This window comes from Lupinus angustifolius, chromosome LG01 (genome assembly GCF_001865875.1).
Source record: "Lupinus angustifolius cultivar Tanjil chromosome LG01, LupAngTanjil_v1.0, whole genome shotgun sequence".
Taxonomy (NCBI): domain Eukaryota; kingdom Viridiplantae; phylum Streptophyta; class Magnoliopsida; order Fabales; family Fabaceae; genus Lupinus; species Lupinus angustifolius.
The window spans coordinates 34522427-34547501 of NC_032009.1; the positions used below are offsets into that span (position 1 = coordinate 34522427).

The 25075-nt window shown below is 33.2% G+C and overlaps 4 protein-coding genes across 4 annotated transcripts; 2 read left to right on the forward strand and 2 right to left on the reverse strand.

The window, feature by feature from the left end:
- On the forward strand, positions 2057-5627 carry LOC109362261 (deoxycytidylate deaminase). Its single transcript, XM_019607934.1, has 9 exons — positions 2057-2293; positions 2383-2458; positions 2539-2578; positions 2683-2741; positions 3138-3175; positions 3342-3405; positions 3698-3751; positions 4994-5095; positions 5283-5627. The coding sequence occupies exons 1-9, from the start codon at positions 2115-2117 to the stop codon at positions 5337-5339; spliced, it is 669 nt and encodes a 222-aa protein (XP_019463479.1). The 5' UTR covers positions 2057-2114; the 3' UTR covers positions 5340-5627.
- LOC109338996 (subtilisin-like protease SBT5.4) lies at positions 6029-10128 on the reverse strand. Its single transcript, XM_019576384.1, has 9 exons — positions 10008-10128; positions 9706-9867; positions 9191-9305; positions 7811-8345; positions 7617-7714; positions 7296-7541; positions 7071-7185; positions 6784-6997; positions 6029-6605 (listed from the first exon to the last, which is right to left on the reverse strand). The coding sequence occupies exons 1-9, from the start codon at positions 10126-10128 to the stop codon at positions 6055-6057; spliced, it is 2157 nt and encodes a 718-aa protein (XP_019431929.1). The 3' UTR covers positions 6029-6054.
- On the forward strand, positions 17490-21833 carry LOC109362267 (exocyst complex component EXO70B1-like). The gene is made up of 2 exons (XM_019607948.1): positions 17490-19678; positions 21372-21833. Exon 1 carries the CDS (start codon positions 17668-17670, stop codon positions 19654-19656), a length of 1989 nt encoding a protein of 662 aa, XP_019463493.1. The 5' UTR covers positions 17490-17667; the 3' UTR covers positions 19657-19678; positions 21372-21833.
- LOC109362275 (SNF1-related protein kinase regulatory subunit gamma-1-like) lies at positions 22317-24697 on the reverse strand. Its single transcript, XM_019607961.1, has 6 exons — positions 24415-24697; positions 24057-24229; positions 23662-23841; positions 23288-23563; positions 22987-23150; positions 22317-22879 (listed from the first exon to the last, which is right to left on the reverse strand). The coding sequence occupies exons 1-6, from the start codon at positions 24587-24589 to the stop codon at positions 22582-22584; spliced, it is 1266 nt and encodes a 421-aa protein (XP_019463506.1). The 5' UTR covers positions 24590-24697; the 3' UTR covers positions 22317-22581.

Here is a 25075-nt window from a genome sequence, read left to right on the forward strand (position 1 = left end):
TCATAATGGGGTTAGATGTATCATGCCCACCCAACCCCATCTACCACTTTCCCCCAAAATTAAATATAAAATCAGAGAAAATTTTTATTTAATAACCGTCTATGAGTTATACACACTGTTGTTGTATTATCTATTATTTATATTTAATCATAATTAATTCTTCAAAAAATAATTAAAATACATAATTATTAAATAAATAATATATATATATATATAAGTATATGCTCATATGACTTATCGGTACCACAAATGTAATCCATGACCTAAAGGGGCAGTTATGATTTGAATGAGTTTCTAATTTGATTTTGTGTTTGAATTGTTAGTATTAAGCCTTCTTCTATGTTGGTTTGGGTGATAGGTGTTTCTTTATGTTTCCACTGGGGTATTTCTCTTCCTTATTTTTTATATATTTGTTTTTTCTAGGTATAATTTTGTTCATTCTTTAATAAAATTTCACTTATAAAAAAAAACAGTTTTGTAGTTTTCATATATATATTTTGATGCATACAAAATGATTAAGTTTGATTTTAAGAAAAATGACGAGAATTCAAGAGACCTTGATTTTTTCAACTATAAAAACATATCTAAGCAGTGTGTTGGATTATTTTCATTTTTTCTTCAACTTTTTAACAATTTTTTAAAGGGACCTAGGGACACATGATTGTGGATATCTCCCATCATTTTTTCCTGAACTGGTGACGTGCAAAGAATTATTTTTCGTGTAACTACACATCATATCCTTGAGAAGCTTAGAGTGAGCCAGAATGAAAAGTAGAACTTTTTCTATGATAGAAGTCTTATTGGTCGTTGAAAAAATAAAAATAAATGCGTGCGCCATATAATCATGCAATCTCGTGCTATATATACTGCTATATAGCATAAAGCTCCCGGTATATCTGCGGTGCAGGATCTAAAGTCTAAAGAATAGTGGATATCATTGTATTGTATGGGTTGGTGGGTTTGCAACTTATCTTCCGATTCATGAGGTGGGTTTACAAAGAGAGATCACATGTACCAAAAAACTCTTTCTAGTAATCAAATTGTACAACCTAACATAATTCTACTTTTATAATTTTTTATTTAATTAAATGACATATTATAATTGGTGGGGGACAATATTTGGAACACAATTCGGGACAGAGGATTTCCGTGGCTTTACATGTAAAGCTTCTCCTTCTCTTTTGTGGAGTGGATCTTGCATTCATCCAATTGTTTTATTATGTGTTAACATCTAAAACTTTTGTGTGTAGGAGTATCACTTGTTTTTATAATTATCTTTTATTTAATAAAATTCATTGCTGATTAAAAAAAATTACGTGGGTTTACATTTTTCTTGTAACTTAATTTTTGTGTGTGTAAGTAGAGGTATCTCATCTTCCTATAGGTGAGGAACTAATCTTTTTCAATGTATGATTATCTCTTTCAGTAAGTATCATTATCAGGAATTGATCATGTAAAAATAGTAAGCTTTCTTATTTTCATTTTCTCTAATCATTTATTCAATTTTATTATCTATTGATTTAGTTATCATTTTTCTTACATTTTAGTGTTCCTTTCATTCACGGTAGTGAAAGGAAGAAGCATCAGTCTCAGGCTAATTAAAATAAGATATGATACATACGACCCTTCAAAGAATACCTCATCATCAACAACTATGTTCTTATTCCAAATTGTTAATATCTCTTGTTAATTAAAACACTTTAGAAGTGGTTATTTATACACTCTTTAATTATATCATTTAGTTATTTTTTAGTTTTCAAATAGAAATATACATTATTTCTAAAACTATATACTCAATATTAAAAAATAGAAATGCATGTTGACAGACATGTGAGTAAATTCTGCATTAGATAATAAAAATGCGAGTTAATAGGTAGGAGAGTGTCCACCAACATACTAGTATTAATAAAATATAAAAAGGTGAACTGTTTTTTCAGGCGTTCTCAAGTTCATAATCATTAAAGTTATCTATTTCCTCTCACATTTCCCGCGCACTTTCCCCCAATATATTCTTAGTTTCCCGCTTCTACTCTGTTTATCAACACTCTTTTTCTTCTTCTTCTTCTTCCTTTTTCGAATTTTATATATTTATTATCTCTCAACTCTTAAATTCCATGAACTCTCGCGAGGCTAGTGTAGCTGCAACTGCTGCATTTATCGGTGCGTTGGCCTCCGCAATCGCATTCCGTTTCTTTTACCGTTCCCATTCATCCAAATCAATTCCCTCCCAAAACCACATTCTCTCCAATAACCGCTCTTCAATCGACCCTTTTGATCCCTCCAAACGAAAAGGGTTAGTAAATCAAAGTCATGTTTCAATTAAAGTTCAATTTACTATTTACTATTTACTATCGTTTTTTAAATGTAAATGAACACTTACAGATACTTGTCATGGGATGATTATTTCATGGCAATTGCATTTTTGTCAGCTGAAAGATCCAAAGACCCTAATAGACAGGTTATATTTCATTTTCCAAATATCTCAATTTACTGTTTTGAATTCAAAGCTTATGTGTTATTGGTCTTGTTACATTCTAGGTTGGGGCGTGTTTGGTGAGCCAAGATGGTATCATCCTTGGTAGGTTCTTTCAGTTCAATTGTCAAACACCTTATCTGCATTCTTCTTTTTTTGCCTTTGGACTTCAATTGTGTTAATATAATCTCTACTTTTTTGGGTAACAGGTATTGGTTATAATGGATTTCCAAGAGGTTGTGCTGATGACAAGCTACCCTGGGCAAAGGTTGGTGTTTAGGTGAAGAAGACCAAGCACCATTCCTGAGTTTATTAACATTTCTCATATTAGTTTATGATTTTAGTAAATTATCATTTTAATTGTTGAAATTATAATCATCTGTCATGTTATCTGTTAAAATTATGATTATCAATCAAATAAATTTCTAGATTAATCCAAATCGCAATATTGTCGCCTCAGTGGAGAGCAATTTAAATTCGCAAAGTCTATATTTAAAGACTAAATGAAGTAATGGTTGTGATTTTAGGGATTTAAATGACAATTTCCTACATTGGTTAATTTGATGGTTGCTTACATTAAATTCTGTGATTGAAACTGTGGTTATGTCCAAAACAATGAGTTGAGTATCATTAAAGCATTCTCATAGTGAAATCTGTGTTTCAGAAATCCAGGACTGGGGATCCTCTAGAGACAAAGTACCCGTAAGTGTTTTGCTTTCACATGTTCACTCTGCTTGAAACATTAGTTAATAGGTTTAATTCCAAACATTTTGTTCCGTCTTCAATCTTGTGTGGTTTAGTTATGTTGCTGTCATTGTATTTTTTTTCATTAAACAAGATTTCGTTGACGACATTGTGTGTATTTTAGATATGTGTGTCATGCAGAAGTAAATGCTATTCTTAACACAAATCACGCCTCGGCTGCTGGACAAGTATGTTCAACTGCATTCTCTGGTTACCATATCATTTTATGTGTCTAGTTTAATTGAAAAGGTTGCAGCTTCTAGATATTACTTTCACTGCTAGTTCTTTATGATTTTCCTTTTGTAACAACCACATGGATCATTCACACACACATTGAGCATGTGGCCACTTACAGTCTTACATCAGATTGCACGTTAAAGAAATTTCTTTTAGTTTGCATGTGAATATGAATTTTGGAACCATTTTTTATAACCACCTGGTGCTAAGAGATTTCTCATTTCTCATTTTTAATTCATGCAGCGGCTATATGTGACCATGTTTCCTTGCAATGAATGTGCTAAGATCATAATCCAGGTCAGTATCCTTCTTCATGAGAATGTGAAGATAGTGTTTTGCGTCCTTATTATCTTAATAATATAGAACAAAACATCTATTATCATTCATGCTAGTTCTTTCTCCCGCTATCCTGTTATGCATCTTGGATCAGGTTCCAGTTACAGATGCCACAATATCATCGCTCAATTTTACTGTGGGTTGTCTTATATGGTTAAAAAATAAAGCTCACAACCTAAATGGTAATGTAAATCACATTGCTGTTTAGTGATAAGTTGATAGAAATTGCAATAATTAATCAGTTCTTATTTGCTCATAATCATATATGGTCATGGTCTTATTGGTAAAAAAATAGTAAGAATATTTGGCACCATTACCTGTCTTGTGAGCATCAGCCATTATTCACCCAGGACAAAATCAGATGTCCTGTTTATGTACCAATCTACGTGTCACAAACTTGTTATTGGTCAAGAAACTATTTCCTTTTAAATAATGAATTGAATGATTATTTTTAGCCAATAACAAAAATTTTGATACATGGAGTGGAACACAAAGTGGGATTACATATTTAATCTCTATTCACCCGTTAAATGAAAGAGGCCATGGAGAGAAAGTAAAAAATGGCAATAGTGAAGTTGGTAACTGTAGAAATGTTGCAGCAGGCTATGAACATAGGCAGTCAGAGCCGTAATTTTGCAGTGTGTTTAAATTGCATGAATCCTCTATAAGTAGAGGGATTTTCTTCATTCAAAGATGCAGAGGCAGAAGCAAAACATAGTATAGGTCTTCACAAGTGAAGAGACTCAGGTAGTAACTAGTGAGTAAAAAACTAGTGTGAGTAAACAGTAGAGAGTGTAAAATGTTGAAACATACATTTGATACTAGGAATTAAGTATTTGAATAGAACGAGGTTTCACTGGGAAACACTCTTATGTGAGACGTGTGGAAAGGGTATAATAATTATCTTGGATATACTGGAATATTTTTTGGAGTATGTCCTGTGGTTTTTCTCGGCTTTTCTCTCGGCATGAGGGTTTTCCATATTAAAATTGACTGTTTCTGTTTTCTTTGGTTTGTCACACATTTATTTATGCTATACTGCAAGAGTTTGTAAATCTAGTTCTAGTATATATACTGATGTACATTGTTACATAACAATATCATTTAATTTATGTGTAGGTCATCTTTATATCGATACTGAATCATTATAAAAAAAATTGACATACGAGAGGACCCTAATCATATCTAATTTCTTTCTTTCAGTCAGGAGTTTCTGAAGTCATTTATTTTGTAGAGAAGAGGTTAGAAAATTCAGATATTGCATATATTGCCTCTCATAAGCTACTTTCATTGGCTGGTGTAAAGGTAAGCCCATCCTGTCCAAATTTTTTGCACCTTTTTCAGTATAATGAACTTAGTTAGCTGCTGATACTGATTCACTATAATTAACTACTGTATTTATTAGTTCCTTATATTTGTGTTTCATATCTCTAGCCAATATTTTGATGATCTTCAATATAACCTTGATTAGAATTTTCCTTAACTTTTCAAGGTCAGGAAACACCAACCACTGATGAATGAAATTCGCTTGAAGTTTGAAGAGCGCTAAATTTTGAAGCTTAGCATAAACTTACCCTATGTTCTTGGAGCCACTATTCACAGAGTTACTGAAATAGCTAGCTCTATCGATTCTGAAATTCTTCTATTGCAGAAGAGAACCTATATTCAAATGGCTCCACAGACCATATAAGAATGATCAGTGATAACATCTTTTGATCCTTCTTTGTTACTCTGTACCTTAACAATTAACCTTGTACCAAGTATAGTGATAATTAAACATGCTATTTGTTAGACAACTCTGAAGAGATCAAGGTTAAGTAAGAAATGTTTATTGTCATTCCATTGTGTTTACTACCACTTCTATTCCATTATTGTATTCTACTTTCTAAAAACATCGCTTATTCATATTGTCGGTAAAAAAATTCAGTAAGGAAAAGAAAGATGGCATCTTTATATTGTACTTTACCAGTGTAGTGGGTAAAGAAAAATGTACAGCAAAAAATCCTTTTACTTTTGAGTTTAAAATCATCCACCCAAATGAATGGAGTTTACAAATGGTGGTGGTGACTGAAAAACAATCAGAAAATGTGCTGTGGCACATGTGATAATGGAGATTTTGTTTACAACAAAAAATAATATCAATAATTCCATATATAAGTCCTCCAAACATTCTCATATAAGTTTGACCCAAGATACTCTTTTATTTTCAACAGTAAATTTGGTTTTGGTTCTCAAATATCAATAACATCTCCATCCATCATCAATCATGCATGTCGATGCTTAACCACTATAGGACTTCTGACATGGTGCTTGTGACTTACCCAATTAATTGATCCAAAGAAATAATCAGTTTTGGACTCATTAAGTGTTCTCAAGGTAAATGTAGCTCTAAATTCTTTCTTCTCACCCTTTTCCTTAAATCTGAGAAACTTAGGCTTAACTGAAACTATAACTTCTGGAGGTGCATTGACGTGCACTCTATATTTACTCGGAGACCCAACATTGGTAAGAGTACGAGTAACACTTTGAGAATGCCCATGCTCCAAGTTAGGAATTGAGATTGATGGGTAATTGAAATCAGCTATGTTAAACGACTCAGGGCAAGTGTAAGGCTTGCCGTAGAACAACTTAATTATCGAACCGTTGTAGCCGCGGCCACACAAGAAGTCCAAATAATCAGTAACGTCTAGATCATATACAAGTCCTGGGTCCACTGCATGATTAGGTTGAATAAGCCCTGCACCATAGTCAAATGGAGTTGCCCTGTCCAACGAGTGGTCAAGAATTGGTTTTCCTCTATTATCATTTATTGTAGCTGCAAAAGACATGAATTTTATGTTTAGAGGGTATAAGAATAAGAAATTGAATGTGAATATCTTACAAGTGTTAAACTGTGTGCATTTGAACTTATCACACTTTATGTTTACTTATGTTTGTAGCCAAATTCATACTCACTTCACTCGGTTTTTCTATTCAAAACAACTTCTTCATACCTGTGGTCATGATTGCTGACTTGATAGCAGCTGCACTCCAATCAGGATGGAATGCTTTGAGCAACCCAACAAGACCAGAAACATGAGGGCATGCCATTGAAGTACCCGACACAGTCATGAACGGAGTTCTGCGTTTATCGGATGTGCCTTTTTGCGGAGGTACTCCTTCAGAATATGCAGCAATGATATTAACTCCTGGTGCAATGATGTCAGGCTGAAATGCAAAACAAAAATTACACGTACTTCATCAAACAAGCAAATGGTAGTATTCAAAACAAACAACAAACCTTGAGGATTGCTGGCTCAATGACATTAGGGCCCCTTGATGAAAATATAGCTACTGTTGGAGCCGGTTTTATACCTAATTCTGTTTTCACTCTAGAAATTTGAGCCACAGGAGACCTGCATAAAATGTGCATAATACAGAATGCTATTACTATATGAATAAGCCCGATTCTGGCTTCAAACTAGTTAGAATTAAGGAATCCTTAAGCACGAGAAAGAAAAATTACTTCGTGTGATTGATGTAATTTAAAATGTAACTGCCTTCCGTAAAGTTAACACGCGAAGCAGGAAGCACATGAGGTTGAGGTCTAATTATATTCAATGCACTTTTGTCGTCAGTCAAAATCATTCCAAAAGCTCCTACGCGAGCAGCTTCTACACCTTGGTCAATTGCATCAGTTAGATTTGTATTACAGACCAATATTTTTCCCTTGGCTTTGTTAGGATCAAGAGATTCATCATTGCATTGAAGGCTACAACAATAGATAAGAGAAGCTCAACAAGAAAATAATTATTTGAGAAGGTCATATTGTTATAGCTATTCTTACGCGTATCTAACAGATACATTATCAGCTTTAGCATCTACAGCATTGATCAATGGATATAACTTATCAGATGGTGACCCAAATTCCGAAAGGCTTGATCCCTAACAATAAACAAATAAATGATGTGTTAGATGCACCATGAGCATGTCAAGGCTTCTGATTTAACCATCTCCTTTATTTGAACACCTAAACTATACCTTGAGGACTTTGTTGTCACCAAGCTTAATATAATTAGCGAACTCTCGATCTATTGAGCTAGCAGCAACTGTGATCATCCATGGTTCAACATTCAGAACTGTTTGAGGACTTGGTCCAGAATTTCCAGCTGAACTCACTACAATTATGCCATTGACAATTGCATGGAATGACCCTAAGGAAATAGCATTGTTAAAAAATTCTGAAGTATCTCCACCCAATGACATAGAAATCACATCAACCCCATCACTTATGGCAGCCTCAAAAGCAGCTAAAACGTCTGCATCATTACATGAACCACGTGGTCCCCAACAAACTTTGTAGGCCACGACGCGAGCTTTCGGTGCACCACCACTCGCTGTTCCGTTGCCATTGCCAAATACACTTGCTTGAGCAACAAAATTTCCAGCAGCAGTTGATAAAGTATGTGAACCATGGCCATGATAGTCACGTGGAGTATTAAATGTGATATTATCTCCTTTACGTTGAGAACCTGCTTCAAATCCTTTGGAAAAATATCTTGTCCCTATAAGTTTCCTACATTTTTTGTGAAACCAACCAAATAGGAACACCGATGAATTAGTCAAGGAGAAAGTGTATTTGTACAGAAATAATCATGCTTTTGTTGGAAAACATTGGAGAAGAGAGAATAATGGAGAGAACTAAAATATGAAATTGATTGAATGGGGAAAGTAAATACAATGAGTGCAACTACCATGTAATCAATTTTGTTAACTCTTATTTCTAACTATATTTTACTAATATGCTAATGGTATTGTTTGCCAACATGAGTTCTGTAGGTAGGGGTGGAAATAGGCCAGACCACCTACCGGTGGCCTATTACCTTACCTATAACAGGTTAGGACAGATCAGACTTTTTTCGTAAACAGGTCATATTCAGACTTTTTGAAAAACCTATTTAATTTAACAGATCAAACTTTAGGCTATCTAAAAATACACATTTTAATTTTACTCTTGAAAATATTTAAATTGCATTAGTTATATCTAACTAAAAATTCATATTATTACATTATGTTATTTTTTTCAAATTTCAACTAGTTTTAAAGCTAGTTTTATCGAACACATGTAGTATAATATAAGCTACAAGCTCCTAACTAGTTTCGTAACTATAAACTACAAGTTTCCAACTAGCTTTATAACTATAAGCTACAATCTCACAACTATGAGCTACATGCTAGTTTTAACAAATAAATCCAAAATAATGGACAATTGATTGTTTGAGAAAAGTAACGGGCACAAAATTAGAGACAAAAATGAAGTATGATGTTGAATGTGTGAGATTTGTATCAAAATTCTTTATATCGTATAATGTAACACACAATTAATTGAAAGTTAAAACATAAAAAGTGAAAAGAAAAAACCTATTGCATTGAAATTTATCTGGATTCTGATTGTCAGTTTGACAGATTCCACGCCACTTTTTTGGGATCGGTCCAAATCCTTCATCACTAAAACTTTTTGATTCAGGCCATACACCTGTTACGATTTAAAATGGAAAATATCAATTAATGGAAGAAGCATTTAAAAACTTATAAGTATCATATTAAGAATTAGCAATAGCAAGAGCAAAAATAAATTTTGTTGGAGTTTAGTCAATCTATTAGATATAGGGAGATTAATCAAATTGAGTAATTCACAACAAAGAAATTAATAATTTATTGATTGATCCTTTAGAGTTTTTAAAACCCAAAATAAACAAACCCAATCATTGTATAGTTTTTTTTACCTGATTTGAACTATTTAATTATTCTAAAATTTAGTAGTCCATATTAATTTTTACCTGAAATAATACAACAAATTAAATAGTTCAAATCAGGTAAAAAAAATTAGACGTGTCACTGTCAACAACAAAACTAAATTCTTGACCCTTCATTACCTGTGTCCAAATTTGCAATAATGATATCTTCCCCCTTTGTCTTATTCCATATTGAGTCATGTGGGATTGCACCATTTTTCTCTAATCCAAGAAAATCCCATGAGTGAGTTGTGTGCAATTTTCGAAATTTGCTTTCAAAAACTGATACTACATTTGAATGCTCTGCATTAACACAAAAAACACCAAGAGGAAAATTGAAGTGAGTCACTAACTAATTGATAAAATGTCCATAGTATTGAGATGCAATAATGTGTTATGCAAATCATAAATTTTAGTAAGATGCATCAATTTCAATTACGTACTTGCAATCATAGCTGCTTCATCTTCATCTAGAATTGCAGCAAAGCCATTGATATATTTATTATAAGAGTAAAATATCGAATCTTTAGCCTTTTGAACGCTGAATAAGAAAATACATCTCATTAGTCGAACATGTTTAATTTTTTCATCATAGAATTCCATGGACATGGGGTTAAATTTTATACCTTCCAACATGTAATGCAAGTAAATCATAGTGATTGTTGGTAACAGATTCAACATCTTCTAAGGAAGGGTTTGAGCCAAAAGAATGTGATCCCAAGTATACAATATAAGACTAACAAAACAAAACATTGGATATGTTTAAACATTCAAATATGAAAATTAAAATATAATAGAGAAATAATAAGCTTTTCCAATCTCAACAAAAAATTTGTAATAAATAAGAATAGTTAAATTTTGCCAGAGTCCTTACCTTTTTTATTGCTAGGGAAGGTTGATGAAGCATAAAGCAAAGAAGAAGTGATAATAGCACATGATAAATAGATGAAGACATTGTTTTTTCTCACAAATTAAGGTTGTTTGCAAAATAAATTTCACATAAGTTGTTGCCTTCCCTCACTTCTATAAACCTGTTGTGTTATTGCTCTGAGAACAAAACAATGATAACAGTGCAACAAGCAAATTCTAAATATGTACTATTATCGTAAATATTAATATACATAATTATTGCATCATTTATTTTTATTATTTTGTGTAAAGAATCAAGGTAATAAAATATGAATAGTTGATGATACATTCTATTACTTTATACCAGCTAATGTCCTATAAATGGGTTGGGCAATTCAATTTGAATATTACTTTTCACGAATCTTTGATAGAAAAAGTTTAATTATAAATCGCATTCCTTGAACATTATTTGACTCAAAGGGATTAGTTTCACTGGGTAGAGAACACTATTGGTGCAAACAATTTGTTTTTAAGATAAGAAATCTTAACCACATATGAATCATTTAATATTAAATCTACATTAACTTTTATCTTGATTTTAGTTTATTTTTATCCTAAAATGATTAAATGGAAAAAAAGTAGTTGAAATATAAATAGGCAACTCATATCGTTGAACATAAATGATATACATGCACAATAATAAATATAAATGACTCATCTATTGACCCCAAGTTAAATCAAGTCATATTTTGCCCCATCAATATTTTTTTATAAAATAAATTTAATCAGATTGAACAATCCTATCATGCAATTTCCGCATATCAAATTTCACAAAAAAAGTCAAATTTGTTTACTATTTATATACATCAAGATAGATGTAATATATAGTACATGATTTTCTTCTTTGTTAATGTGAATGAAAAAACTTGATATATTTTTGGATTTATCTAAAAATAAATGTTGTTTTCGAGACAATGATTGTCCAGATTATAGTTTTTGTTTTATTTTACAAAATAACTTATTTTATTGATTATTTTTGCAGCAAAGTAAATTTATATCTTGTAGAATGTGAATTTGTATATAAAAAATTTAAAATTATATTTTTTGAGTGAGATTTTTTTTTTATTATGTTGAATTATTCATACTTTGGAATATCTACAATTGGAATTAAATTAAATATATTTCATGAGTATTAATATTTTTTTAAATAATTAATCGATTAATATTCATCAATAATGTTTTCTTTAATACTATTATCTTACTTTTAATCATTTTATCTCTTTAATCTTTTAATTCATTTGGTCATTTTATCCTTAACCACAGGACATTTATCTTATTATTTATTACATATTATTTTTATTATTATATTATACTATATTATATAATAATAATAATATATTTCACGCATGTTCTTCCTTTTTCTGCTTCACCTCTTATTATATTATTATATAGATTATATATATCCTACCATGCAATTTCTATTTAAAATACTCTATCATTCTTTTATAATCTTCATTCTCTCTTCATATTCGGTCTTTTCTCTCATTCTTATGCTAGAAACAAATAGAAGCAAAAGGCAAGATTATAAATGCGATAAGATGTGCACTGATGCGTTTTCTACAATGAAAACATAGAAAACTTTCTTAATACCTAAATTGGATAACATGTCTTTGAACTGGAGTTCTGAGCTTGAAAGCCCATTATAGATCGGAGAAGATATTAGTATCTCGTCCAACCATATTAAAGCGGTATCATCAATTGATGGACTTTAACATACTATTAATTTACTTTCAAAATTAAATGATTAAAATAAAACAACTTATTTTATTTTTGTGTATCATAAAAGTTTATCTTACTTATATGCAGTCCTATGTGGAATTGAGAAATCAATATTACTTAGTTGTGTGTAAATGATTAATTCGTTGGTTTGATTTTGCCCTAAACCTTTATAAATCAATATTATCTAAAGGTTTGCGCACAAAAAAAAGAGAGAATGAACTTGGGCAGGTAAGAGGTAACAATCTCCCGGCGAATCAGAATGTGACAACTCAACATTTGTCACGTAACTTGATAACGCGTTGTATACAACAATCGACAAGTACATGGAATTTCATTGAAATGAATATTGATGATTAGTTTAATTGGCTAATCGTTACACTATTATTGGAGTGATAAGGAAAAAATGGCTAAGATATGGATGATTGTCCAAAACCTTTAGAATTTTTGTGTATGTGAATAGATACTTTGAGAGGAATAGATTGGTTGAGTTAATTCCTATACACTAATGATACTCTATATTTATATAATGAATATTGTATAACAATTTTGTTACTAGCTAGAGTTTTTTCAGTGAATTATTTTATTTATTCATCGATCTTTTTTTTATTCTTTGCAGGTGAATATTATGCAACTGATTTCTTTTTTATGCAACAAACTCAGAAATGAATCATTTTGATTTTTTTGGAAAAACAATTTGTATCTATTTAGATAGACATGATCCAAATTTTATAATTTATAGGATTATATGACTTTTCATGTACATGCTATATGTTATTTGTATATGAACATATTTAACTCATGTATTTCATCATGTATTTCATGGGATTATATGTCTTTTTTAATTTGAAATATAATAATGCGTTTAGATATTTATTTTTTCATTATATATTCATATTACTATCGGTCACTAAAACAAACTGAAATGAGACTATGAGTATATGTATAACTCTTTTAATATCACCAAGACTTATACCAATAGAATAAAATCGTAAGTATAAGAAAAACATATGTATCTATAGTGACGGAAACTACCATAACTAAAACCAATTGTGATAGAGAAATTATGTAGGTATAAACATTTATAGTGATGGATAAAATTTGTAGATTTAAATTGAATTTTGTACCTACGCTCTCGACAACCATTACTAAAAAAATCTATAATGATAGTGAAAAAACTGTAGGTATAGTGACTTAAATACGACAGACAACAAAAATGTTCGTAGGTAAAAGTTTTTTGTGCTATACTTATAGTTTTTTAACTTTTACTAATGATTTTCGTCCTTAGGTATATGGCAAATTTCTTGTAGTGTATTCTAGTATTAATTAAATTGAAAATGGTGAGAGTTGATTCATTGGTTGGAAAATGTGAGGAACGATTATAAAATAAGTTGGAAAAAAATGATAGATTTGTATGGCAATGTATCGTCTTAGTTATGAACGTGGACATAAAATAAACACCAAAGTGACCAAAGAATAAGAACCCAGCGCACAAGGTAGGACGTCACTGTATAGGGATGCAAATTGTTGCAACGTGATTAGCGGGGCCTTTCAACAATCTCTACAATTTTGTCTACTCTACAATATTTTAATATTATTTCGTAAAGTTTGATTGGTTCAGAATATAAAATAGGAAAATTATAGAACAAATGATCATTAATCATTGTCTGCTCTATAGTACTTGAGAGTCTAATATTGAATAAAATTGTTACATGTGTCAAATAATTTATTTTTAGCATATATGATTTTAAGTTATTTTTTAATATAAAAATAAAAAAGCAAATTTATTTGTATCCTCATTTTTCATGTGCTTGGAACTCTTGCATCACTTCATTTTTTAAATTAATGAATGCAAGAGAGTAGTTGAATGATTTTTTCTGATAATGTGAGTGTGTTAAAAAAGTTCATTTTCTTCTTGGAGTGCTGAAATATAATGAATTTATATATCATATTGTCATCTCCAACCGGAAAATAATATATTCATTAATGTAAAAAGATCTAATATTATGTGTGCATTTACATGGGCAATAACAAAATTATACTATATTTAATACATGATTTTATTTTTTAAAATAATCCAAAACTTTCCAAATGAAAATCACGATTTGTTTCAGCAATATATGATTCAAATTTTACTCTATATTGAATACATGAGTTTTGATATGAAAAGACATTGCAAACAAATACCCAGGTTGGTGCCCAAATAATTTGTTGATTCCTTCTAATTATGATTTTATCATTTTATGATTCTTTTTTATATTATAGCATTCAATTGGTTGATTTATTTAAAATTTTAAATGCTCTAGATTTTAAAATAAATAAGTAATCAAAAGAATGTTAATCACCATATTCTTTAGGACAAGTTCAGCTGGTTTTTAGTTTAAAGTTTGAAAAACTAAAACTACTTTTAATTTTTAAATACAAGTTTTCAATTTTTTTGTGGTATTCATTTTTAAAACCTTTTGTCAATTTTATAGGGCATTTTTTCTTATCAGCAGTAATATTCATTAAAATAGAAAAAGAAAATATTTATGAGAATAATTGGTTCTTATGTCCATATATTGAGACGTTACATCTAAGAATACAATTTGAGTGGTTAAACAACCATTTTACAAAGGAGAATTTAAAGTTGGGAAAATAAGTATTGAGAATGTTCCGAGAATATAGTAAAATTGAATCCATTACTTCATCTAAATTGGATATAGTGTTCTCGAATATTATTTTGTTCATTGCCAACCAAATATTCCAAATAGTGACGAACCATATTGACATCTATTGTTGTTTATATTTTTGCTCATCCTTAACATATTAGCATGTAAATGAAGTTGCTCTTGACATCATTAGATATAAGAGTTATGATACCAAACTAAGAGTATAGGTTTTGCCAAACACATGAAAATTTAGAACATGAGAAGAATAAGTGATGTATTGATTCATCCAACCTACCACACATAGCACAAGTTGATGTCTCTTAGGCTCCTAAGACTCCACGTTGAATCAGGTTCATTTTTGTTTGGATACCCTCTAAAGCAATTCTCCACTTGAGACACCTCATCTTTGATGGTACATTACAGGCCAATAACAGCTTAAAGAAGCCACTATCACAATCATGATTTCCTTTAGTAGTACCTGATAGGCATTACACACTAAGTATTGTCCTCTTTGTCATGAATCCAAATCCAACCATCTGTAGTGTCCTGTGTCTTGCGACTTCAATAACTTCTAAAAGAATGTCAACTTCCTCTTGTTCTTGATGGAATAGGTTCCTTCTCTATTTGAGGTTCCATGACCAAACACCATTTCTTCATTCACCCAAAGTGTTAATAAATACATCTTTGTCCAAAATCATCTGAAAAAATCTTGCAAAAGAATTTTTAAGTAAATCCCCCCACCCAATATGACCAAAATTTAATGGACTTCCCAGAACCCAACCTCCTTCTAAAACCTTCACCCGACCATCCAATGTTGACCCCATGCATCCTACTACCAAGTCTACCTAAATCTCTCCACCAAGGAGAGTCCCTCTTGAAATTCTCGTGGTCACTAGACCCACCAAAACAAAGAAATCCACCCACATACTTAGACCTTAATACTTTCACCCAAAGAGACTCACTCTCCAAAACCATTATCCACTTTCACTTACCTAAAAGAGCAAGATTAAACAACATCGGATTTTTAATTCCTAACTTGCCTCCCTCTTTAGATCTACATACATTTTCTCATCTCACCCAATGAATACCTTTACTCTCCTCTCCTTTACCCCAAAGGAATAGTCTTGGAATTTTGTCTAGCTCATTAATCACAAAAACATGTGCTTTAAAAAAAATAGATACATAAAGAGCATAATACCGACTCAAGGAGAGTTACCCGCTCACCAAAGAAAATAAGTTTGTTATGCCAAAGAGAGGGTTTCTTTTTAAAGGAATAAATAATAGGAGACCAAGTGGAGAATCTTTTCGAATTAGCATCAAGAGGAATGCCAAGAAACTTTATAAGGCATTGATTGCAACAATTAGTGTTAGACTCATGTTATTGACATTGTCTCTTGACACCTAAACTCCTACGTTAGGAGAGTTGTCAAGATGAGGGCATCGGAAACTAATATGTGGGTGGTGGTGTAAGTGAGAATGATGATTAGTATGGTTGTAATAGTAATTGATTTTTAGGTGGGGTGGCAACAACAATGGTGATGGTTGTGATGATGGTGACGATTGTCGAGATAGTGATGGTGGTCAAGATTATGGAGGTTAGGATGTTGCCAATAGTGGTTAGGGTAACTGTTGTGCTAGTGTCGGCAATGATAGTGATGGTGGAAATGACGATGAAGGTAATGGGTGATTATCGAAGTAGTTATATTTTTGGTCATGGCAATGATGATGGTGCATGTTAACATAGTCTTAGTAATGACAATGGTTGAGGTGATGTTACATGCAATGATAATAGTGGTCGATGGGAAAGTGATGGTGGTGGTGCGGACAATGGTTAAGTGTAAGAGTAACAACTACAATGATAGTTATGGTTTTCGAGGTAGGAGTGGTTGTTAAGTTTGTTGGTAGAGATCGGCAAAGACCATGTTGGCAATGGTGGGCCCATATATTTTTAAATTATAAACCATAACTAAAAACTTTTTTCTGTTATTAAAGTTGAGGTAATATCATTTTGAAAAAAGTTTAAAACTATTTCACAACTTTTTCTCCGAAACACGTTTTGATTTTAAATAGCATATCAAACAAAAAAAACTAGAAGTTGGCACCCACCTCAAATAGGGTCTTATTTTTGTTTGGATTATAACTACCAATTATTTGAAATACCATATTACAGCTGCTTTAATCCTTAAATTGAAATCAGTTTTTTCTATGCTATGTGGCAAAATGAAGAAGTGAGTAAGATTATATGACATTTGAAGTAAATTCTTAAAACAAAAAATTGGATTAAGATACTTACCTAAAAACAGGTGGTGCCACAAAATTTGTCTTAACAATACTCTGCACATTAATTAAACTCTTAATGAATATAATTATTACAATGCTTACAATATTTATACACTCTGTATAAAGATTTATACACACTTAATATATTATTCACCATTTATTTAGATTATTTTTTTAAGAGTATTAAATTGAATATAGATGATACAAGAATAATGTATAAAACTTATACCGTAAGCACATATATTTTTTAATCTACTACAACTCCATGTATCGTTATTAATAATGTGAAAAATCCTTCTTCGGACAATTAAACTTATCTGTTTTAGTTTTTATTAACAAAATAGAAAGAGAAGAAAACGATTGTAATATGTACCGAATTTTCTTTACTCCAACAATATATGATCTAAAGAAATGATAAAATTTTGTTATGAAAGATATGGATAATAATGCATCTAAAGAAATTGTTACCCACGCCATCAATTTCCAACTCCAACTCCAACCAATCTGAGCCGGAAAAAGAAACCTAGAAATTTCAGTTGAGTACGGAATGAGCACCACCACAACCACCAGTCTCACCGGCAGCGGCGGCGGAGAGGACCGTGTCCTTGCGACAGCTCAACAGATCATGAAAAGCCTCAACACTCCGAAAGATGTTCGCGAAGACATGCTCTTAATCTTCTCCAACTTCGATAACCGACTCTCCGGAATCTCAGACCTAATCAAAGGTGAAGAGTCCAACAACGACGACCTTCAACGGTTCCAAGCCGCCGAGAAAGTCATTCTCCGTTGGGACCCTTCCCTCTCTACCCGCCACTTCAACTCTCTCCTCGATTCCAAAAACGACGCCGTTGACTACTTCTCAGCGCTCGACGAAATCGTGAACTTCATGGAGAAATTGTCGGTCGCGCCGCCGCCGTCATGTGCTGAAAGAAGCGGACAAGTCATGGTGGAGCGTGCTGAAAACGCGATCCAGCTCGCGATGTCGAGGCTTGAGGACGAGCTACGACACGCGCTGATTCGCAACACTGTCCCGCTCGACGCAGAGAGACTCCGCGGTTCAATGAAGAGGGTTTCGCTCTCTTTCGCTTCTTCGCACGTGGACGAGAATTTGGAGAGTTTCGATGATCATGAAATCGGAGATCGCGGTTATGATCGGTTTCACTCGCGTGGTGCCAGCTTGGACGATCACGTGGTTGTCGATTTGGTGAATCCTGATGTGGTTGTTAAGCTAGGAGAGATGGTTGAGCGAATGGTAAGGTCTGGTTATGAAAGAGAGTGCCTTCAGGTTTATAGCAGTGTTCGTCGCGATGCTTTGGACGAGTGTTTGGTAATTCTTGGTGTTGAGAGATTGAGTATTGAAGAGGTGCAGAGGATAGAGTGGGAAAATTTGGATGAAAAGATGAAAAATTGGGTTCATGCAGTTAAGATTGCGGTTAGAGTATTGTTGTGTGGTGAGAAGAGATTGTGTGATAATGTGTTTGATGATTTGGATGAGATGAAGGAGATTTGTTTTAATGAGACTGCTAAGGGATGTGTGCTGCAGTTGTTGAATTTTGGCGAAGCTGTTACGATTTGTAAAAGATCGTCGGAGAAGCTGTTTAGGATATTGGATATGTATGAGGCTTTGAGGAATGTCTTGCCTGATTTGGAGGCTTTGGTTTCGGATGAGCTTGTGATTGGAGAGGTTAGAGGAGTCCTGAGTGGACTTGGTGAAGCTGCAAAGGGGACGTTTGCTGAGTTTGAGAATTGTATTAGGAATGAGACTTCCAAAAAGCTGGTCATAACTGGCGATGTTCATCCGCTGCCTCGTTATGTGATGAATTACCTTAAGTTGCTTGTGGATTATGGAGAACTTTTGAATTCAGTCTTACAAGTTAGTGATGAGGATCTTTACCGTTTTCAGAATGATTTTGGTGGTGATGGTTCTCAGTTTGAGTCCATGCCCCCCTTAGGGTGTCGAGTGCTGTTACTAATGTCCCAGCTTGAGTCTAATCTTGGGGAAAAATCAAGACTCTATGAAGACAACGCAATGCAGCAAGTATTTTTGATGAACAATCTCCATTACCTAGTGCGAAAAGTGAAAGACTCGGATCTTGGAAAGGTATTGGGAGATGATTGGATTCGCAAGCGACGCGGTCAGATACGCCAGTGTGCTACAGGCTATCTCAGAGCCTCTTGGAGCAAGGCCTTGTCTTGTTTGAAGGACGACGGGGTTGGAGGGAGCTCTAGGAGCTCATCAAAGATGGCTTTGAAGGAAAAGTTCAAGAATTTCAATGCATGTTTTGAAGAAATCTACAGGATTCAGACAGCTTGGAAGGTACCGGATGAGCAGCTTCGGGAAGAGCTACGAATATCTATATCAGAGAAGGTGATTCCTGCTTACCGCTCATTTCATGGGAGGTTTAGTAGTCAGCTAGATGGAAGGCATGCCGGGAGATATGTAAAGTATACACCGGACAGTTTAGAAATCTATTTATTGGATTTATTTGAAGGATATCCCGCTGTATTGAATCACATGAAGAGAAAAAGTACATAGGACAAATATTGGCTTATAACAGGTGAACGCATTTTACAAGGATCAGTTAAGAAAAGTTTAATGTATCATGTGTATATTGTACTTGGACATGTGTTATTTATTTTACAGCACTTAATGTTAAATGAATTAGAGTTTGTGAAATTAGAATTTCCTTCCAACACCCAAGCCCCCTCCCAAATACCCAAAAACGGAAGTTTATTTCCCCCGCGATTACAGCCAAAAAAACTATTCAAAAATCTAGTTTCTCACACAGTATGTTTGTTAAAATAGTACTCTACCTCATATCTAACTTAAGTCCTAATCTGATGCATTTATATATCTGCAATTTGCATAATTGTCAGTTTTACCTAGGAAATACTATATATTAATATGTGCTTAATTTGTGTTGCTGAGAATATTCAGTGAGAGGAAATAAGCCATAGGTCTAGCAGAAACTAGAAATAATCTGACTGAAAGAAACCTACTCAAGTTTCATTCATAAAAAAGGATTACATGATTATCATAATGTTGTCAATAGTCCAATAAGGTTCGGATGAAATAGATATCAGTTGTTATGCTATTGTCTGAATTAATGATGTGAGAACTGGGTGAGTCATGTTGGTCATTGGAAGTTATGCAGTAGTGCAATTGATAGACTGCTGTTTCCAGAAAACAGATTTGCACAGAAAGCAATAGTAAAAACAGTAAGAAGAATAGAATAAATGAAAATGAATGGTAAACCGTATGATTGTATTCCTGTATCAAGATCTGGTTACACTTATGAAAAACCTATTGATAGACATAGCTACCAATCCATAGAGAAATATCTATTCTCTATTCTCTTTCTATAACTGTATTTCTGCCTACCCTCTCTCCTTTCCCCATGTGTTATATACCAACCGAATTGCCCCTTTGCTTTGCCAACTCAGCCTTTTTCCCACGTCTCCTTTCATACACTCTCCATATCTTGGGCTTGATTCCTTCTTCATGGCCCACTGTGTCTCTATCAGCAATCATATTACTTTATTTATGTGTTGATCTTGCCATCTTATACATGCATTATGAGCACTGATAGATGCTACATTAGTGCATCTTTTCCTGTAAGAGTTTGAACTGACTTCATTATAATATCTCTACTAGTAGTCCTGGCTATGTGGATTTGCCCCTTTGCTTAAGTTTTACCTTGGAAGAGTTTTTTTATAATGAAGTCCTAAATAAAACATGCTCTATTTTTTTGGCAATCATAGAGCGTACCCTTGACTTGTCATTTGCTTGAGACTTCAGGATATTCCATCTGATATTCACACTTACTAAAACTGAATGATGGTCTTTTTCATTATGGTTACAAATGTTGTTCTCTGTTAGTGTATAATTCTTCATTATAAAAAAACTTTTCATTGTTGTTCACATGACAATACTTGTTTGGAATTCATGTCTAGTACCATGTGGATTTCACTCTCATGTTTCCTAAGTTTGTTACTACAATTTCTTCCATTCATTGCATCTGCATTTTCATTTATGAATTACTTTAAAGTCATACTTTCTGTAAATTGCCAAATCAAAAGTGGTTACTGTATAATTAAATGCACATATTTGGAAGTTGTCATGTTCAGAGCATAATGGCATTGAAACAACAATTGTTGAATTTATTCAAAGTCTAACGTCTCACATTGGATATGCTGAGAGGAGTGAAAGAGTTTATAAGAAGGAAAGACTCATAGAACTAATACCTTCAGGTTTTGGTTCAAGAAGTGGTGTCTCACTTGTGGTTCTGCACTATTCCCATACCGGTAGCAATGGAATTCCTCGGTGGTTGAAGGCTCCCCAGTCGTAGTCTGGTCCAACAACAATATGATATGATTACTGCAGATGTCCTCAAATCCTAAGCACGTCTAGTACAATAAAATCAAGAAGAACCGTGTTTGATCATTGATGAGCAACTGTCTACTTTAAATATCATTTTTTCTTCTGTTGGTTACTTGGTTAATAATGAATTCTGTTTTTTGTATTGTTGGATTAATGGTTTGAAATTAAGAGGCTTTACCTAGTGGGAGGGGCATGATTTACAAGCTTGTCTAGTTGTCCCCACCCTGTCCAGTGATTAATGGTTTTAGTTGTGTAATGCTGAAAGATTTTGTACCCAATCTTTATGATCATTGCAAGCAATTAGGTGTGGCTCAAGTTGTATAATGATTTGTGTTTAACTTAATGTATGTATATCACGGGAAACAATAATCACTTTGTGTATGACTAACTCTGCTTGCAATGGGTTAGAATCTTTTTCCATAATAGAAAGACAAATACTTCAAAAAACGAAAGGAAATATAATTTTCAATGATACATTTACCCTTTTAATTATAACAAAGTTACCCTTTTGTCTTTAGAAACAAAGGAAGAAATTGTACTTGTCTCTCCATTAATGAAAATAATTCTTGTTTGCTTCTAATATAACTCCCTGATGTTTTAGTTGGTTTTCCAACTTCATATTTCCATCTTATACATTCTCCTACATCCTACACTATAAGAAAAGTAACTTATGTAATTTTATTGTGTGGTAAAAATTACATAACCCAAATGGTTGGAATACCTTCTAAGAACATAAGTTACATATGTTCCAATTTCGTAGCTGCAGTTCCATTAAGCTTTTAGTACATTAGATAATAATAATGTCTAAGTATTGGTGTAAAAATAACAATTCTAAGGGAAACAATCTTTTCAAAACTTGACAAAAACTTATAATTATACCATAATTACAGTACCCAGTCACAAAGTAACACCTGATAAACTGGTGCAAGTAACTTGCAAACTGCCTAAGTTACAAAGACCTAAGCCTAACATCTTCAACCCTGAAGAAAACACACAAAAAGCAATTTGCATTATTTTTATCATTTCTACTAAAAAAACTGCTGCAACATCATAAGTTATTCTTCCTTGATGCCTTGCCTGTTAAACCCTGCAGTTTGCAGGCAGCGGGAGAACGCCATCGAAGAAATCGCCAAAATAGCCACGCGGCTCATGTACTAGCCTTGAGATGACATCTCTTAGTGTGATCAGTCCTTGCAGATTTCCATCATCATCCACAACATAAACCCTGTTAATCTTCTCTTGGTCAAATAATTGAATCAATTCTTTGACAGTGCAGTCTTTTTTGCATGTTATATATTCAGTTAACTTTGGGAAGGCCTTCTGATTCTTTTCTAAGTAGCTTCTAACTGCTGAGAGGAAGTCCTTCACTTTAATAGTTCTGTTATAGTGTTAACATTCAATGAAAATGTGTCAGATAGGACAACAAAGGAAAGAAAATACAGTGTTAAACAAGTTATATCTATTAAATTAGATATAATTACACACCTATAATCATGGTAGATTTCTGGAGCAGTTAGCAAAAACTGAACATCTCGCAAACTTATATTACCAACTGGCTTGCTGCCGCCTTTCTCGATTATAGGTACCCCTCCAACCCTCTTTTTCCTCATTAGTTTAAACGCTTGAAGGACTGGTTCATCCTCACAAACCTGAAAACAAGGAAACAATTTCATATTATACTAAGTGTACTGTGGTAGGATTTGACTTTACTGTTAGTTAAGGTTTGCTGCTGATGTATATAATTTATCATCAGTTGATGCAGAACTGTAACTTAATAGTTACACACCTTGATGATATGATTTGGTGGCACCAAGGGAAGACCAAGTTCGGATAGTTCCTTGGTTCCCCAACTTTCGAACCACTGAAGGCCAGCACATTCAGCCAACATATGAATCACAGCAGACTGTGTAATGATGTTATCAATTCTACCGGCACCTAAATCTACCACCGGAACACCCTTCATCTTGTACTTGGAAAGCAGCAAGAGCATGGTTAGAAATGAGTTTGATCTCTCTAAAGCAAGGAATGGCGCCCAGCGGAACGTCCCTGAAATATCACGAACCTGTGGTAAACGGTTAGTTAGTGAATAACCAAACAAGATATAAATCAAACCAAGTGAAAATTTACTTTAGGTTGACATTGAAAATGGCGGTATACAACCTTGGTATTCTTATAAAGCTCAGAAGAAGTGAGATCCTCGAAAAAGTCCCCTGAAGTTGTTGCAGCAGATCCAAGGCCTAAGGCTTCTAGCTCTAAAGCAAAGGTTATTCCATTAGCTGCAGCTGCAATAGCACTTGCACTTGTTGGAGTTGATGGACTCTTAGGAGTTGAAGGTTCAGACTGGCAAGAATATGGTCACATTGGCTTAGTGTGAATATGAAAGGTCCAACAAAATTACTTCAATCACAAGGTATCATATTATTTCATAAATTACTACCCTTTTCAAATGGTCCATGATTGTATTGAAAACACTATCACATATAACAACAATCACATCATCCTTCTATCAAGCAAATAAATTCATATTAAGACATATTGTGGTACATAAGTCTAACCTGATGCAGAATCCATACAACAATTCCAGCAAACTCGACTATCCCGATATATCTGTCAATCCAACTAGCATCTTCAGGTGCATCAACATTCACCACAGGTGCGCTGAGAACATTGTGATGTGCCAGTATTTTAACAGCCTCAGCTAGAGTGGCGTCTGATTTTATCTCAATTTCTAAACACAATAAAAACATACATATCGAGACCAAAACAGAATGAGAAAACACTATGAAGCATATATACATTGGTTGATTAGATACTAATATACTATATGAATTTCCATTTGGGTCGAATCAAAATCATTATATATATGTTGATGTGTCAATAAAACAAGAGTTGAAAACAACATATAGTGACTACCTTGGTTTGAAGGGGCTAAAGGAAACGCAGAAACAGGTATGCTTTCAAAACAAGCATTAAGCTTCTCAGTAGGACTTAGCTGTGGTTCCTGAACATCCCACAAATCACCCACTCTCATCCCAAGCTTCGCTTCTGGGCTCTTTGGAATAATCTTTCTCATTGTTGCCATTGCCATAACTCTCTTTTTTTCTTCTTTCTCTCTGTGTAACTACAATGCTGAAAACCTTAACATCTTTAACACATTCACGTAAATATAACTGAAAAATAGGATCATATTATAACATTAGCATCTACTAACACCGTTGAGATACAGTGTACGGCTATGATTATGTTACAGAATGTGTGTAATGAACTATAATGGTCAACGTGAATGGTGATGTAGACCCATACTATTCGCCATGCTTATCCAAATTTGTGTTTGTTAATTAATGATGTTTGGAAACACATCCTTGTCCGGTTTTTACTATGGCCCACAAGGTGTTTTGGACTGTAACGTGAGACATGGAGTTAGTATATTAGACTAAAGATTAAATGTTTGACTTTTGAGAATAACATTTATTGTGAAACACAATTACACATTTATAAAAAATATTAGTTTTTTACTCAATAAACTTAGTTATAAAAAAGAAAAGAATAGTGGATGAATCATATGTTCACTTAT